The sequence below is a fragment of the Caretta caretta genome, chromosome 17, assembly GCF_965140235.1.
Source record: "Caretta caretta isolate rCarCar2 chromosome 17, rCarCar1.hap1, whole genome shotgun sequence".
Classification (NCBI taxonomy): domain Eukaryota; kingdom Metazoa; phylum Chordata; order Testudines; family Cheloniidae; genus Caretta; species Caretta caretta.
In genome coordinates this window covers 2,150,604-2,166,770 of record NC_134222.1, presented here as the reverse complement: position 1 = coordinate 2,166,770, position 16,167 = coordinate 2,150,604, and the positions used below count along the sequence as shown (strand labels likewise).

General features: G+C 61.7%; 1 protein-coding gene across 18 annotated transcripts in view; it reads left to right on the top strand.

Annotated features, from left to right (window-relative positions):
* Positions 1 to 16,167, top strand: part of MYO18A (myosin XVIIIA) — a 169,915-nt gene that overhangs the window by 85,817 nt on the left and 67,931 nt on the right. For 6 of the 18 annotated variants that reach the window (XM_075120815.1, XM_075120814.1, XM_075120801.1 and 3 more), the window contains exons 3-11: positions 6,369 to 6,509; positions 9,920 to 10,007; positions 10,487 to 10,596; positions 10,772 to 10,948; positions 11,595 to 11,805; positions 12,246 to 12,388; positions 13,688 to 13,788; positions 14,304 to 14,367; positions 15,012 to 15,156. In XM_075120815.1, the coding sequence (XP_074976916.1) occupies positions 6,369 to 6,509; positions 9,920 to 10,007; positions 10,487 to 10,596; positions 10,772 to 10,948; positions 11,595 to 11,805; positions 12,246 to 12,388; positions 13,688 to 13,788; positions 14,304 to 14,367; positions 15,012 to 15,156 (1,180 nt within the window). Of the gene's footprint in view, positions 1 to 1,062; positions 1,126 to 2,924; positions 3,003 to 6,368; positions 6,510 to 8,649; positions 8,713 to 9,919; positions 10,008 to 10,486; positions 10,597 to 10,771; positions 10,949 to 11,594; positions 11,806 to 12,245; positions 12,389 to 13,687; positions 13,789 to 14,303; positions 14,368 to 15,011; positions 15,157 to 16,167 lie in introns of those variants that run through there. The other 12 variants (XM_075120805.1, XM_075120812.1, XM_075120813.1 and 9 more) reach the window with 8 other exon arrangements.

Here is a 16,167-nt window from a genome sequence, read left to right as displayed (position 1 = left end):
TGAGCGTGGTGTCCACGTCAGCACACATCCAGGCTCTGATCATACGCTTTGTGCCTAGCTGAAGAAGTGCATGGCTTTTCCTCGCAGGAGTGCTAGGACGGGCCACTTGGAGCCGTCTGGTGACGGTGCATGGCGTGAGCTGCTCACCGTAACTTACTGTGCGTTCCCAGCCCCATGCCGGTGCTGCTCCTCCTGGGTCAGTGCTGCTGGACCTGTTCCAACACATAGGCTTGCTCCTGTTAGCCTGCGGGCCAGGGCTGGAGGAGGAGACCTGCGGCTGCTCAGCAATGGGAGCCCCTTTGGCTGCTGGGCAGGTCATAGGGTCCAGCAGCAGTCAGCGGTGATCTTCCCCTCCCAGCTCTGTTTGGTAGCGAGTCTTGGGGTTGTGTTTTAGGGACAGAGCTCAATCCTTCGTTGCCAAGCAGCCTGCTCAGGGCGCTGCATTAGTGGGGGCTCGCAGAGCAGGCTCCCACGTTGGATGCAGGCTTCCTCTGGGATCTGCCTGGGGGAGCCAGGCCCCCGGGCAGGACGCTGGTGACGCTGGTGCCCCAGCTGCTCCAAACCAGGGATAGTTAGTATTTCCCCTTTGCTCCGAGCAGCACACCCCTGCCACCCACAGGGCTTCCTGGGAACCTCTTGCAGATGCTGTTCATTTCTCAAGGTCTGGGAGTCGGTTCCTCAGTCCCTCTCAGAGCCATCATCACCACTCCCAGAGTGACAGGAGGGGGCGCTGCAGAACCAGGTGCTGCTTCCTGCCCAAGGTGTTGAGGCCTTTGCCCTGTTGTTCGTGCCGCCATGAGCCCTCAGCCCCAGGAACCTGACCTGTGTCTCCTGCATGCCAGCCCAGCATCCTAACCACATGCCCCTTCCTGGCCCTTTGAGGCTAGCCCGGTGTGGTGTGAAACGTTCATTAGTCTGCAGGCCTGACGTGTGCTGTGCAGCGTACGTGGGGCCGGGCGTTGTGGGGTGGAACCTCGCCTGGTCTCCTTACCGGGATTCCTAAGGACAAACCCAAGTCAATCAGCTTCCCTGTCTCTGTCTGACCCGGCTCGCTCCACGGAGAAACCCCAGCCAGCAGAGAAGCAGCTGCCTCCCCCAGGAGCCGCAGAGGGATCCCCCCAGCAGGTAAGCTGCTGGGTTGGGGAGCTGGAGACAGGGGAGGTCGGTGGCCGTGAAAGCCCCGTGACCACCATTGAGCAGTGTCACTGAGACGGTAGCTGGCTAAGCTCTTAGTTGAGGAGTACAGAACTGTGCCCCAGTGTGACTCGGCTGGGTGGCGCAGAGTGTGCCAGCCTGGCGGTGGCCGTGCCAGGGCGGTGTGCTGCGTGGGGAGGGCTGGACGTGTATCCACTGGGCGTAGGTTTAAAAGGGCACTCGACTGGCTCCAGTGGCAGCTGGGGATGGGGGCGGCAAGGGACTGGGGTCAGTGGGGAATCAAACCCTCCTTGTGAATGGCTGAGAAGTAGCCTGCTCCTGGGAGTGCTCCGCTATCAGCAGGGTGCTGCTGGTTTTCCCGGGGCACACTCTTGTGGGGGGGATGCCATCCCTTGCTCCGTACGATCCGAGTCTCCCCACCCCTCCGGTAACTAGAGTGTTCCTGGGACAGTTGCTTTGGTGAAACATGGCCAGAGAGCCAAGATCTTTGGCTGGCAGCTCTGCCTGCATGGCAGCTCTTGTGCCTGGCAGCTCTTGTGCCTGGCTCCAGCCTCTGCCCCGGAGGGCAGGTGTGCCGGGCCCCGGCCTGCCTGGTCAGGCTCTGCGGAAGCGTCGCTGCTTGCGAGCGCAGTCCCTTGGCTCTGGTATTGCTGCCCTCGAGCACGCACAGACTCTGCGGGAACCTGCAGAAGCCTTTGCTATGCAGCTGTTAAATGGAGCCCTGAGCGCCATGGGCCTTGGCCTGGGAGCTGCTAGCCTGGTTCAAGTCTGACTTGCTACAGGAACCAGTGGAGACGGCGGTGTTAAAGAACCCCCTCCCCAAACCCCTCTCCCCCACATACCCACTCACCCTCCTCCTCGGGGCCTGAGCTTTTGGGTGCTGCTCACTGGTTCTCCGGGTGTGACTGGCTGTACCCTGCCCCCACGGGCCCCTCGGGCTGGGTGAACGCCGCTGAGGGAGGGAGCTCTGTTCTCTATTTTGGGAGCGCTGGATCAGCCCCCTCCCTTCCTCCTTGCCCTTAGTGGCTGCCAAGCACAGCAGCAAACCCACGCCTCTTCTAGTGGGGGGCCAGTCCAGCGTCCCCTCTGCTCAGCCAGCAGGTTGGATCCCCACGCAGGGACTCGGGGCCGTGGAGCCCTTGGTAGTGAAGAGGAGCCCTGCTGGCCCCCGGGCCGCGTGGTGAGCGGGAGAGCTCAGCAGGGCTAACCCCAGCTCATTCGTAGTGTTGGTGGAGCGCGTTGCAAGCGCTGACCCCTCGGTGCCCTGTGCGGGTGGGCGGGCGGGCCAGTGCGCCATATCCGGACAGATGGCGAGGCCTTTGCCATGGGAGCTGTGAGTGCCGTGCGCCTAGCTTCATCCCCCTTGGGAGTCCTGGCTGCAGGCTCTGCCACGGCTCTTCCCAGAGGAAGAAGGCCTGGAGAAAGGGCTTTGGGGGGCAGTTCCTGCTTGGAGCTGAGACCTCCCTGAGGGAGCCTTGTCCCAGCCCTGTCCCTGCAGCATGCAGGGCATGCAAACTCCCATGCTGTTCAGCAGCAGGCGACTAAGGGGGCAAACGCACACTCCCGCTGCATTTGTCACCAGCTCTGAGGGCCCCAGGAGGCCAGCTTCCTCCCGCTCCCCTGCTCCTGGAGAGTTGCCCTGCAGAGGCTAAGCCCTGCCTTTGACAAAGAACCCCAGTAGTTTGCCAGCAGGTGGTTCCCCAGCTGCCGACTTTGCTCAGGACAGTGAGTGGCATGAAGGGTGACACTAATGCTGGTTTGACCTTTAGGCTGTAGCCGGCCCCAGTGCCCAGCTGACCCCAGTGGAGGAAGCTCACAGAAGGCTGGAGAGGATCTTCATGGCTTCTGTAAATCAGGGAGTTATTCCTACATACCTGTGTACATGCACCCACTCAGCTCTCCCAACCCGCGTGCTATGGCTTCCCCGCTGCTTCTGCCCCGTGTGTGTGAGCAGCTCTGACTCTGAGTGCCTCCGTGGGCGGGCTGGTGTGTGGGAGGGCGCCGGTGTGCCCCCAGTGTGTGTGTAGGTCTGGGAGCTGTGCTCCCATCGTTCCCTTTGCTTTTCCGTGTGCCTGGGAGCTGCCGGAAGGCACCTCAGGCCTTTCCTTGGCATTTGGGAGCCATCAGGAGCTTCTAAGCCCTGTAGCTGCGGGCGCTGCTGCTGTACCTCTTCTGGCGAGAAGCCTCGTGTCACCGAGTCCCCGGGCGATGCTCTGGAACTGCTCCCTACGAAGCCAGCAGGACTCTGGGGAAGTCTCCTCTCTGTGAACAGACTGTCTGCAGGACACACAGCTCACATGGCTTCCACCTTCCTGGGTCTGACCTCGGAGCATTCAGCATCCTCTTTGCCCCTCTTTGTGCTTCCCACAGCGGGGGAAGCCAGAGGGTCCTGCACCCCAACTTCGCAGTCAGACGGGACTCTGAGCCCGCCAGTAAAACAGAAGGTTTATTAGACGACAGGAACATGGTCTAACACAGAGCTACAGTAGGTACAGAGACTAGGACCCCTCAGCTGGGTCCATTTTGGGGGGCAGTGAGCCAGACAACCACGTCTGCACTTCACTCCAGGGGGGAAGGGCCGAGGCCATCAGTTGCCAGGAGACAGAGTGCCGGTCATTTATGTACACTGGCCCTTTGCTCTTCAACAATTACACCCCCTAGAGACTTAAGAAATGCCTAGGGGAAACTGAGGCACCCCTACAGTATTCAGAGGAAACATTAAGAACAGTCCCACTTCATCTCACCTCGGCTCTCAGATTTAGAGACACAGAGTGTCATGTGCTGGAACTCCCTGGTTTGATCAAATCCCTCCCTTGCCCCCCACACCTGGCTGCAGAGGTCACAGGATTCTCTTCCACAAAAACCATTTTCCCTGCTGTTTAAAATATGTATCAGCACCAGTTACCCTGCAATAACAAGTCCAGGGGTGCACAGCCCAGGGGTTAAGGGGTGCTTGTCTAGCAGGCAGGGTAGGAGCTGTGTGTGCTCTGTTCTCTGAGGACACCCCTCTTCTATCCCTTACCAGTATTACTGCCCATAGGAGGATGTGTGCAGGGGCCTGCCGTTCTCTTTCATCCTGGCACGGCATGCAGGAGAGGCCCCCGTATGCTTCCTGTGCTTTCTCTCCAATGCCTCAGTTGCCTGCTGTGAACTAACTGCTGCAGCTGTGGTGGGTGGGGCAAGTGTCCCAGAGCGCAGCAGGGGATGTCCCGACAGGGTGTGACGAAGCGGGACTGTTCTTAATGTTTTCTCTGAATAGTGTGGGGGTGCCTCAGTTTCCCCTAGGCAGTTCTTAAGTATCTAGGTAGTGGGATAAGGGTGTATGATCGTTGCAGAGCCCTAGAGGGCAGGTGTGTGCAGGGGTCTGGACACAGAGAATGGCCGACACCCTGTTTCCTGGCAACTGAGAGCTAAAGGGTTGGAGAACAAAGGAATCCGGTGACCTCCTGGCCCGGGAAAGGGACAAAGCCCAGAGGAGGAGGGGCTGGAGAGAGTTTCAGTTTGGGGCTGGCTGAGACATGGAGTGAAGTGCAGATGTGGTTGTCTGGCTCACTGCCCCCCAGAATGGACCCAGCTGAGGGGTCCTGTTCTCTGCACCTACAAGCTCTGTGTTAGACCATGTTCCTGTCGTCTAATAAATCTTCTGTTTTACTGGCTGGCTGAGAGTCACGTCTGACTGCGAAGTTGGGGTGCAGGACCCTCTGGCTTCCCCAGGACCCCGCCTGGGCGGACTGGCTGTGGGAAGCGCACGGAGGGGCAGAGGATGTTGAATGCTCCGAGGCCAGACCCAGGAAGGTGGAAGCTGTGTGAGCTGTGTGTCCTGCAGACAGGCTGCTCACAGAAAGGAGACTTCCCCAGAGTCCTGCCTGGCTTCGTAGGGAGCAGTTCCAGAGCATCGCCCGGGGACTCCGTGACACATGGGTCCTGGGCCACTGGACCCTCTCCTCTGTCTCCCTGGGGTGGGAGTTACCTGAGCGTCGGGGAGAGGCCGTGGGCAGGCGGACTCACTCCACACATGGAAGAGTAACGCTGGGGTGAGGTTGCTGGCGCTCTGAGTCTGGAGGAGGAAGTGTGCCACCCCTCCAGTGCCCAAGGGGCAGCCCATGCCTGTTGCCCCCAATGGACTGCTGGCCCCTCTGCTGCTGGAGGGTGAGTGAGCATGGCACGCTGGGTCCGGGAGCCGGGCGACACTCCCTGAGGAGGATGACAGCGGCCGTAGTTACTCACTTCGGTTTACTCCAGGCTGGCCTTTGGGCTGCTGGCAAGCAAGCAAGCAGCGCAGCCCGCGGGTGCATCCCAGAGTCAGTAAGGTCCGCAGTCAGTCGAGTGTTAAACTTGTTCCTGTTGGTACTGGCCCTGGTGAGCAGCCCTCTGTGGAAAGGCCAATGCTGCCAGCTTTCTGTGAGCTCCCTGGGGCTCCGGCTTGGGGCGGGCATGGTCAGCACCAGGAGCAGTTCCATTAGTAGCAGTGTCATTGATTACCAGTGGGGTGGCCTGCTTCCTCCACCCTCCTCCAGGAGAGAGCTTTGGGCCGCCCAGCAGCGAGGCTGGTGGCTGGCTGGAGTCGGAGGTGGGCTAGCTTTGTTGGGTCCACTCTGCAGCACTGGCTCTTGGAAATCCAACCTGGCCTGCAGTAGGGGAAGGCTCAGACAGCTGTCAGGCCATGGATTTCACCCTGCAGGATGGGGGTTTTAAAGGGCTGGGGCAGGGTTGCTCTGTGATGCAGGCTGCAGTCCCTGAGGTCAGACCCAGCCCAGCGTCACATCCTTGTTGTACCAGGCGATCAGCAGTTAGGCCAAGGGGTTTTGTCATCAGGAAGCAGAGCTGGCAGCTGCGACTTCTGCTCTGGCTTGGAGGCCAGGCTCCGTTGAGACACAGCCGTGCAGTTCCTTTGTGTACGCCGAAGCCTAGTACCTACCTACGCCGTAGCCTACCTTCTGCGAGGTACCGGGCAGAAGCTGGCTGGCTCTGAGAGTGGCCTTGCTGGGAGAGTGATGGCCCCACTGGCCTGACAAGGGTGGTGGTTGTCCCCGCGCCATGGGGAAGCAGTTGGTTTGAGCAGCGCATGGTTGGATGTTGATGTGGGGTTTTGGCCCGGGCAGTCGCACACCTGCTCTGTTTGGGGTCACTGGCTGGGATGAGTTTCCTTCGATTCTTTGCTTATCTCACCCTCTTTCTTCTCCTTTTTCCCCTTCTTGCCTTGCTGCCATTAGCTGGAGCCTGTGGCCTCCCCGTCAGCACAGAGTCAGGTACTGTACCCCTGCCCACAGGAGCTCTCTGCTTCCACCGGTGACCTTCCACCGTCGTCTGTCTGCCTCTGGGCTGGTGTCTGTGCACGCGCCTCATGCTGGAGTGTAAGGCTTTCTTCACCTCTCCCATCTCCAGCCTGCCCCGTCTGGGTCTCTGTCCCGCTCATTCCTGCCATTGTGCGAGACTAGACCTGCTCCGGGGCCATTCTGGAGTAGTCCCAAGTCACCCCCCTGCGGGCAGGGTCTCGTGTGTCACTAATGAGCCGTATTTCCTCTGGCCTTGAGACTTTCCTCCTCTTAGCCAGGGAAGCGTGTGTGGGGCGAAGAACAGGCCGCCCAACTCCCAGCAGTGGGAGGCTGCGTTGGCCAGTGCCACTGACCGCTGGCTTCCCCGAGCTTCTAGAGCAGCTGGTGTGGGACTCCCTCAGACCAGTGGCACCGGGGCTTCCTGGCTGCAGACTGACTTGTTCTGTGCACCTCTGTGCAGGAGTTGCCTTGGGGTTGGAGTTATTCCCTCCCTTCCCACTGGGAAAGCAGGAGGTGGGAGCTCTGCACCGGGATGGTGCCCGTGAGCTTGCGGAGTGCAGTCCTGGTGCTGTCTGGCGGCAGAGGACAGACGTGCAGATCAGTGCGGCATGGGGACAGTCTCAGGCAAGAGGACCGTGAGCGGCTGTTAACTCTGTCCCAGCAGAAGGCTGGGTTCGGGCAGCAGTCAGGTCCTCGCCTGCTAACAGTGAGTGGGATGAAGGACACCGCACCCTTGCCGGCTGTCCGTCCCCATGTCACAGAGCGCTTCTCCAAGGGGGTCAGAATCACCGGCACAGCTTGGAGCTGGCCCAGGTCACTCAGCGAATCAGTGGCCGAGCTGACAAGAGAACCCAGGAGTCCTGACTCCCAGCCGTAGGCCCTGTGTACTGAGTAGGCTGTCTCTCGAATGTACTGGTGCCACCACTTGGCCTGCTCCTTGTACCGACCTGGGGCTGCAAACGCCCAAAGGGGAAGGGCCAGGCTGAGCAGCAGACTGCTCTGGGCAGTAAACTCCCCCAGACCTCCAGTGGGGACGTGCGCTCTTGTGTCCCGAAGGCTGCAAACGCCTGAGTGTGGATGAGGTTCCCAAGCCAGGGCTGGTCTGACGAACCCAGCGGCCTGCTGTAGACGGGGCGAGGGAGGGCAGGATCTGTTCCTGGGCCAGGCTTGGGCCAGGCTGGCAGGTAAATGGGCACTCGAGAGCCTCTTGGCTTAGGTGCAGTCTCTGTCTCCACCTGCTGGCCAGCAGTGAAACCTGCATCACCCAGCCCCAGTGGGCTCTGCTCTGTGCAGTCACCTGGGGACGGACGGGGTCCGCAGCTCTCAGGGCGCTGGGCTGTGCATGTCCTGGCCGTGTCAGCCGCCACGCTGGACTCTCCCTGACGTTCGCTCCCGGACATGTGCGCAGCTGCGTTTGGGGAGCAAGAAACTGTGCATTGCTGAGGGGTCCCGTTCACCCTTCTGAGTAGGGGGTGAGGGTTCCTCCGTGTGCTGGAGAACATGTCTATTTTCTCGCTTCCTCCCCAATGCCCGACGTCTGGGTAGCCTGCCTGTTAGCCTAGGTGGGACCCTCCTTCCCACTGGCTCCTCGTTTTCCCAGCTTCTTGTGGATTGGATAGCTGGGGGGGCACGGCAAGGCAGGGAGGAGGGGTCCCACCCCTCCCAGGCCAGAGGGGGATTGCCCCCAGGTCTCCCGTGTAGTGGGGCAGAGCACTGAGGTCAAGGCCCAGGCCTGGGAGACAGCATTCCAGGTCTGCCACTTACTCCTTGGGTGAGCGTGGGCAGGTCAGTGGCCTCTCTTCGGAGGCCCAGCTCTGCAAAGCGCTTGGGGGGCAGGCTGGGAAATGCAGGGCACTGTAGTTAATTGTGGCCCTCAGAGCAGCCCAGGAGCAGAGAGCTGTGGGTGGGGGCTGCAGGACACAGGCACTGCCGCCCTGCCCACAGCCCTACCCTGAGTGCAGCGTGGGCACCGGAAACTCTCCTTCAGGAGCAGCCGCCCCTCCTGCGGCGTGGCAGGGGGCGCTTGGGGGCAGTGCTGACAGCGTGCCGAAGGGTCGGGAGAGATGCGGTGCCACTGGCCCCCCTTTGCATGGTTGGCAGGTTTTGTCCCATTCACCTCCATTCGCTTTCCATAGCGGCTTTCCCTGCTCTTTGCGCCCTCCCCTGGGGGGAAAGGACGTTAACCCTTTACACCTTGCTTCCCCATCGGCCTCAATAGGGACAGGCGGACGATGTCCCAGCAGCCATGTTTGGCCCAGCCTCCACTGCATCCCTGCCTCAGGTCTGGCTGCTTGACCACATTAACGTTTTCGCGAGTATCTGTGAATTTGCTTGATGCTTTGGGGGGCGGGGGGACGACTGCCTTGTTTGTTTGCTGGAGTGTTGCTCTCCCTCTTTCTCTTTGCATGAGGCCTTTGCCCTGCATGTTTGCTGAGCTCATTGGTGGGACAAGGTCTTAGCCAGGACAGCTGGAAAAGCCCCCTGGGCCCATCCAATCTACTCTCCACAGGCCAGCCTGGGGCTGCTCCCTGAAGGACCATGGCCTTGTCCAGTGACTCCAGGGTTGGGGCCTGCCCTCGGGATGACTCCTCCACCCAGCAGAGCCTGCTATTGGGCAGCTTTGTCAAATATCCTGACCCCTGGTTCTCCCCTGTGGCCCACACTCAACAGTCCCAGTGAGGCCGGCAGTTCTGTCCTGTGAGCTCCAAGGAGCCATGCCTGTTTGCAGAGCTGAACTCTGCTGCGTTTTCCGGCTGTATATGTGGGGCCCTGTTTGCACGAGTGTGGGAGTGTTGCTCGGTGAGACTCCGTGTGTCGTTCGTGTTGTCCCAGTTGGCAGAGTTGCCACGTTGTGCTCTCCGTGCCCTGTGCAGGGCGTGGGGGCTGTGTACATTGCTCACTTGGCTTGGAGCTTTAGGGGTGTCCCTTCTCTGCACTTTCCCTGTGTCCACATGGCCTGGGTTCATTCTGCCCTGCAGGATGCACTGTGTTCCCCGCTGCCCTGCTCTGCTCTTTCTTTCTGCTGTGAGGGGGTCGCATGCTCAGCTTGTCCCAGCTGCACCGGGGCAAGTGACTTGGTCATGTTGGTCCAAGACCCGATGTGAGGCTGGCTCGAGTAGAGTGGCCGCTCTGAGAGCTTGTGTCGCGCAGATCACGCTGCGTGTTAGTGATGCAGGGGCGCTGCCATGCTCCCTTTGATGGCTAGAGCCAGGCTCTGTCGCGTGGAACAGCAGGGACCAGCTTTCCCACCCCTGGGGTCACTGCAGAGCTCCGTGGGGTCTGAGCTCTTCCCTGGGCAGGAGCTCTGGCACAGGGCTGGGTTTGCTCACTCCAGCCCCAGTGACTCACTGTCCTGGGAATCGGGGGGTGCCTAGGCAGGGAGAGGGGAGGGCAGCAGGTGAGAGGTGCTGGAGTGTCTGATGGCCTGGGCTGGTCCAGTCCCCCCAGCCTGTGCCGTGACCTCTTCCCCTTTCTCCTCGTACTGGCAGGCGAAGACGGAGGAGCAGATCGCGGCTGAGGAGGCCTGGTATGAGACAGACAAGGTGTGGCTGGTCCACAAGGATGGCTTCTCCTTGGGTGAGTTCAGGGGGTGGGTGTTGTCCTTCACCTTCCGTGGGGGGCTCTGCCCCTGGCTTTCTCAGGGCAGTGCCATGCAGTGGGTCTAGACCACGGTTCTGCTCACAGCCCTCCCTGCTTCTCCCCAGGGCATTGCTCAGAGCTATAGCCTGGCTCTGACCTGCCAGGTGACAGGCAGAAGAAAAGAGGCCCTAGAAGGCATCGCTAGTGTGCCCTTGCACTGCGAGAGCAGGGTGCCTTCTCCTGAGCCTCCACGCCCATGCCAGGGCTCAGGGAGGCAAGTGGTAAAGGAGCAGCGGCTCCCCGTCCGCTGTCTGGAAGAAGTGGGGCCTGGTGTGGGGGAGCAGCCTGGCCTCAGTGCCAGAGCTCCACGGCTAGGTGTCAGCATGTCCCTGGGCACGGGAAGGGATGGAGGAAGGGACGGGAGGGGGTCGGTGCCAGAACCTGCCCATGCCATGGCCTGTTTGTTCCCTTCGCAGCGAGCCAGCTGCGGGCAGATGAAGCGATCCTCCTGCCCGAAGGGAAGGTGAAGGTGAAACTGGACCACGATGGGGCCGTGCTGGAAGTGGACGAGGATGACGTGGAGAAGGTGGGAGCCCTGGGCCCTGGCTCTGGCTGGTGGGGCAGGGCAGGGGCAGGGGACCGCGGGGTGGGCAGGAGGGGAAGGTGAGAAGGGGCTCTGTGCCTGCGGTGGCAGGGGCTGTGTGGGGTAGGGGCTGGGATTCCCTGCCTGATGCTGCCTGTCCTCCCTCTGTTGTCCCCAGGCGAACCCGCCGTCCTGTGACCGGGTGGAGGACCTGGCGAACCTCGTCTATCTCAATGAATCCAGCGCGCTACACACCGTGCGCCAACGCTACGGCGGTAACCTGATCCACACCTACGCGGGGCCCACCATGCTGGTCGTCAACCCGCTCAGCTCCCCCTCCATGTACTCTGAGAAGGTAACGCTGCCCCGGGCCTGGCTGCACGAGCCCTTCTCACAGCTTCTGCACTCCGTCCCCGCGGGTCCCCCTGCAATGGAACCGCTCCGCCTGCAGCAGGCAAGGAGAGTGGCTGGGGGACAGAGCCCAGGGCTGGAGCCAGGAAGTGCCGTGTTCCCAGCTCTGCGACAGTGCCCTGGGCAACGTCAGCCTCCCCCACTTGCCTGTCTGTAGTGGCGAGGGTAGTGCTGCCCTGCCTCCTGGGCGCTGCAGGGTTTGCCACCCAGGCGGGTGGTGCTCAGTGTCAATGGGCACGGTGGACAGCCCCTGGGCTCTCGTTGTGGGTCTGTGCACCTGGTACGGGGGCCAGGGCAGACTCTCCTGCAGGTGTGGGGGGTACGTACAGCCCCAAGCGCAGTTATTGGCTGTGTTCTCTCCTGGCTGCATAGCCCGTGTTGAGGAGAGGTCCTGCTGGACTTGTGGCCAGACAGTGCCAGCAGGTGGGCACGCTGTCCCATCCGTCTCCCAGCACGTTGGGTAAGGCCTGCTGCTCCTGCCCTCGGGCGCTCCTCAGGCCGGCACGTGGGCTGGGGGCCCCGCCGAGGGGGAGTGGCCTGGCCCCGCCCCGTGCTGCGCTAGGTCGCCCAGCCGCCTGCGCTCTCCCCAGGTGATGCACATGTTCAAAGGGTGCCGCAGGGAAGACATGTCTCCGCACATCTACGCTGTGGCCCAGGCCGCCTACCGCACCATGCTGATGAGCCGCCAGGACCAGTCGGTCGTCCTGCTGGGGAGCAGTGGCAGCGGCAAGACTATGTGCTGCCAGCACCTGATCCAGTACCTGGCCACCACAGCCGGCAGCACGGGGAAGGTCTTCTCAGGTGAGTGCCCAGCGGCGCTGGCTGGGCCGCGGCCATAGGAGAGCGCTGACCCGCCGAGATCGGCTCCACGCGACGCCCCTACAGCCTGGCTGGGCCCTTCGCTGCTCTCGCCTGGGCGGGTTCTTAGCAGCTGTCTGGAACCCATCGGCACTGCTCGTGGGCACTGGAGGGGACAGAGGGCTCCCTGCAGCACTGCGGGCTCCTGCCAGCCCCACGGTGCTTGGGGGATGCTCTCTGGGTCCCCGGCCACGGGCGCAGGTGCACAGCTCGGACCAAGGGCACCTGCTCCCTCTAGGGTGGCGCTGGGGTCCCTGGGTGCTGAGGTTGCCCTGCGGCTGCCCTTTCTGTCCCTGCACCGTGGGCGCTTGCTCTGGAACTAACACGGCCCTCTGGGCCCCGGGGCTGGCCGGGCACACGCCCTCTCGCTTGTGTCCCCGCAGTGGAGAAGTGGCAGGCGCTCTACACCATCCTGGAGGCTTTTGGCAATAGCAGCAGCAGTATGAATGGCAACGCCACTCGCTTCTCCCAGATCGTCTCGCTGGACTTCGATCAGGCTGGCCAGGTGGCCTCAGCCTCCATACAGGTGAGAGGGGGCTGGGGGGAAGAACGCACAGGGTATCTCTAGACTTACTCAGGGGGTGTGCTGAGTGTACAGCTGGAGGGGCCTGAATGGCGCTGGGCAGTGACCACAGAACAGGGACCTGGCACCTAGCTCAGAGTTTGGGGCTGTCCCTGGCACGTGACTCCTAACAGGACCTGTGGCCTGTCCCACCGGCCCCATTGTGGCTGGCCCAAATGGGGAGCTGTCTTTGGCAGTCTCAGCAGGAAGGCAGGGACCCAGTGGGGCCTGGAGACTGAACTCCCCTCCTTCCCGATCAGAGCTGAAGCTGCCCCCTGCTGGTCTCAGTGTGGGGCTAGACGGGCGCTGGCAGGCTGCCTGCCTGGGCTGTCTCTTGAAAGCGGAGCTGTGTGTTCCCAACCATGCGCAGCAGCTGCACGGCTGGTAGATCCACTCCGTGATGGTTGGCCTCGTTTGCTGGAGCTCATCTTCCTTCACATCTGGAGCATTGCACAGCGAGGTGGCAAGGCCCGTCGCAGATGGCCTTGATTTCCTTTCCTCGTGGAATTAGTCTCCAGTAACGAGGTGTCTCTCTCCCTTCCCCCACTCCTAAAAGCTGGCACCAGCGTGGGTAAGGAGTGTGCAGCCATTGACGTTCGGCCAAGTCCCTCTGTACGCCCATGTAATGAGAGCTGCAAATCAGCTGTGTGGAGATAGGTTCAGGGAGGCTGCGGAGGCTTTGAAGAGTCTGCCGCTTTACCAGTGTTTGTATTGACATAATTAGCTGCTGCCCAATGAGAGCGATCCCTGGCCTGGGGCTAGATGGGCCAGGAGTGTTGCAGCATCACCCTGGGCAAGGGGCAGGGCAGTCGCTGGCGGGCAGGCAGGAATAGCTCAGCCCCCCTCCACGCAGCCCCCAGGGAAAGCTTGGCACCTGGCGTGTGACTGGGATTTTACCTCCCACTGAGGCAGCTGGAAGGCCCCTGCTAGAGACAGGCTGGGAGTAATGGGGATAACACTGAAGAGCCGTGGGCCCTGTTGTGCTAGGCAAGCGCGGACACGGGTAGCCTGAAGATGGTCCCTGCCCCAGAGTGCTGCCCACAAGTCAGAAAATGCAATGCTGGGGGCTAAGGGCGGGCGGGGAGGGGCCAGCAGAGCCAGGTGCACTGGGCCGCGGGTTGCAGCAGGCCCAGCTCAGGTGAGCAGAGCTGGTCCTGTGCACTGGTGCTGCGTGGCAGGTGGGCGGCTGGTAGTGACCTCTGAGACATGCAGTCAGGCAGCGTGCCGCAGCCCAGCCCCAAATGTCTCCATTCTGGTCCCCAGACCATGCTGCTGGAGAAGCTCAGGGTCACCAAGCGGCCGGCCAACGAGGCCACCTTCAATGTCTTCTACTACCTCCTGGCTGGCATGGACAATGCCCTCAGGTGAGCGCTGCATCACCTGCCCCCATCACTGCCTCTCGCCTTTTCCTGGCCATGGGGTCCATTGCACCCAGCCGTGGTGACGGTCTGAAAGCTGCCGGATCGCTAAGCTCTGCTCCAGCCATTCCCCTGCCAAGAATCGCTTCGCTCACGGCCGAGAGCCAACCACAGCCCGTTGGGTACAGTGCTGCAAGCCCATGGGTCTCTCTGTGAGGTCATGGAGGTGGCAGGGGCCAGAGAGGGGCCTGCAGTGCAGCTGGCATGGTGTGGCCTGGCTGCCGCATCAGGCACACAGCGACCTGAGTCTGCATAGCCTGCAGGGGTCAGAGAGAGAGACCAGGGTCCCAGAAGCTGCCTCAGTGTCCTGTGGCAGGGAATCTTATTCCAGAGAACAGAGCTTGGTCTGTTGAGATCAGCCTGCATGTCTGGGGAGCTCGGGGGAGCCTGGCCCTGGTGTGGGGCCTGTCAGCATAGGCCAGCCCTGCGTGGTGCTGTAATGCTGTGTTTTATCCCTGCAGAACCGAGCTTCACTTCAGCCACTTAGCAGAGACCAACGTGTTTGGGATTGTGCCACTGTCCAAGGTGACTCAGGGCAGAGCCGGGCGGGGCTGGTGTTATGAGAGTGTGGTCCTCCTTGGCCTCTTCCTGCATGGGCAGGGCCCACCTCCCCAGGCCTGACCCAGCATGGGCTGGGCCCCATGGGCCTGGCTGAGCAGGAGGGCCCTCGGATGAAAGTCCAAGGCCGACAGTCACTGTGGAGCTGCTGTTAGAACAGGCAGAGACCTGGGGGCTGGGGCGGTCCATTGCGGGCTGCTGCTGCCTGCCAGTTCCCAGGGAGCACGCTGCGTGGGAGCGACGCAGCACAGTGACGGCGAATCCTCCGCCTTTCCCAGAGAGATGGACTCTCCGTCGGCTGGGGTCCATCTGTTTACTCTTCTGCTCTCTACCGGAGCCCCAGGATTATCCTCTGATGGAGATTTTTAATTAAAAGCTTAACTAAAGCCTTCCTTGCCCGTGCCCAACGCCCCGCTCTGTCCTTCACGGGGACAGTGTGAGCTCTGCGGGGATGTCTGCTTTGCGCTGGCCCAGGTGCTCTCTGGGGCACGGTGGGTGGCCCGGGCCCATGCAGACCTGGTCTTGGGCTGAGGGGAGCTGGGTGGGGCGGGAGCTCTGGCACGGAGCGGGTGGCTGTTTGCCAGCAGTGAGAAAAGCCCCTTGTTCTCCAGCCGGAAGAAAAGCAGAAGGCAGCCCAGCAGTTCAACAAGTTGCAGGCTGCCATGAAAGCGGTGGGCATCTCCAGCGATGAGCAGAAGGCGTTCTGGCTCGTCTTGGGGGCCATTTATCACCTCGGGGCCGCAGGAGCCACCAAAGGTAATGAACTGTTCGGAACGTCGCCGGGCAAGGTTTGCCGGTCTGAGCGGCCTGCAGGGTGGCAGCCTTTCCATGCACTGTTGTCTTCCGAGAGGCCACTGAGCTGCCTGTCCCCACAGGGCGGGTCAGTGCCCATGGGAGGTTCTCTCAGAAATACTCCTGGGGGCTAGTGAACCCTGAGTAGGGCTTCCCTTTTTCCCCCTTGGCAGCCCTGGGTGCTCTGAGACCTGGTGACTCCTGGCTGCACCCGGTGGGTCAGGTGCCTGCTGCTGGGCAGGCTTTCTGAGAGACCAGGATCATCCCCAGTGCTTGACCCAACCAGCTTTCATCCACTGTCATTTGCAAGGGAAATCACCAGCTCCCCATTGACCTCAGGGCCTTGTGCAGGGCTGTCCACACAGTGTGGGCGGGAGGGGACATGGCACAGCCCTAGTGTTCCCCAGCTTCCTCCCTCCCCCACAGGATGGGAGGGAGCTGGGCAGCCTCAGCATGGGCATGCTGCTGGTGGTGCTGGGTTGCTGCAGGAGAGACACGTGGGGTGGGGCTGAGTCGAAGCAGAGCAGTTCTGAGGCAGTGGGCTGGGAAGATATTTGGGTTTCCAGCCCTTGGCTCGGGGAAAGCCTTGGTGGCCACAGGGGTGATCGCTACTAAGCCACGTCCCCTCCCTGGAGAAGGTCTTGGCTGCTTCCCTGGGCAGGCGGCTGACGTGTGCATGAGGACGGCCTTCTTGTCCTCTCGTTCCTGGACTAAGAACTCTCACAGGGTCCTTTGCAGGAGGAGTTGGCAATTGCCTCTGGTCTCTCCTGGGGTTGTGGGTTCTGCTCCGTGCCCTGTGCTGGTGGCATCAGGGCAGGGGCTGCACTCTGAGCGGAGGTGGAAACACGGATCCCAATCCTGCTGCGTTGTGTCCCGCACAGGCCTTAGTTCTGAGGAGCCCCCTCCAGGCTGGCGGAGCAGCATGCTGTGGTCATAGGCCCGGTGTATCATGTCTGTCCCCAGTCGGGCATGCGG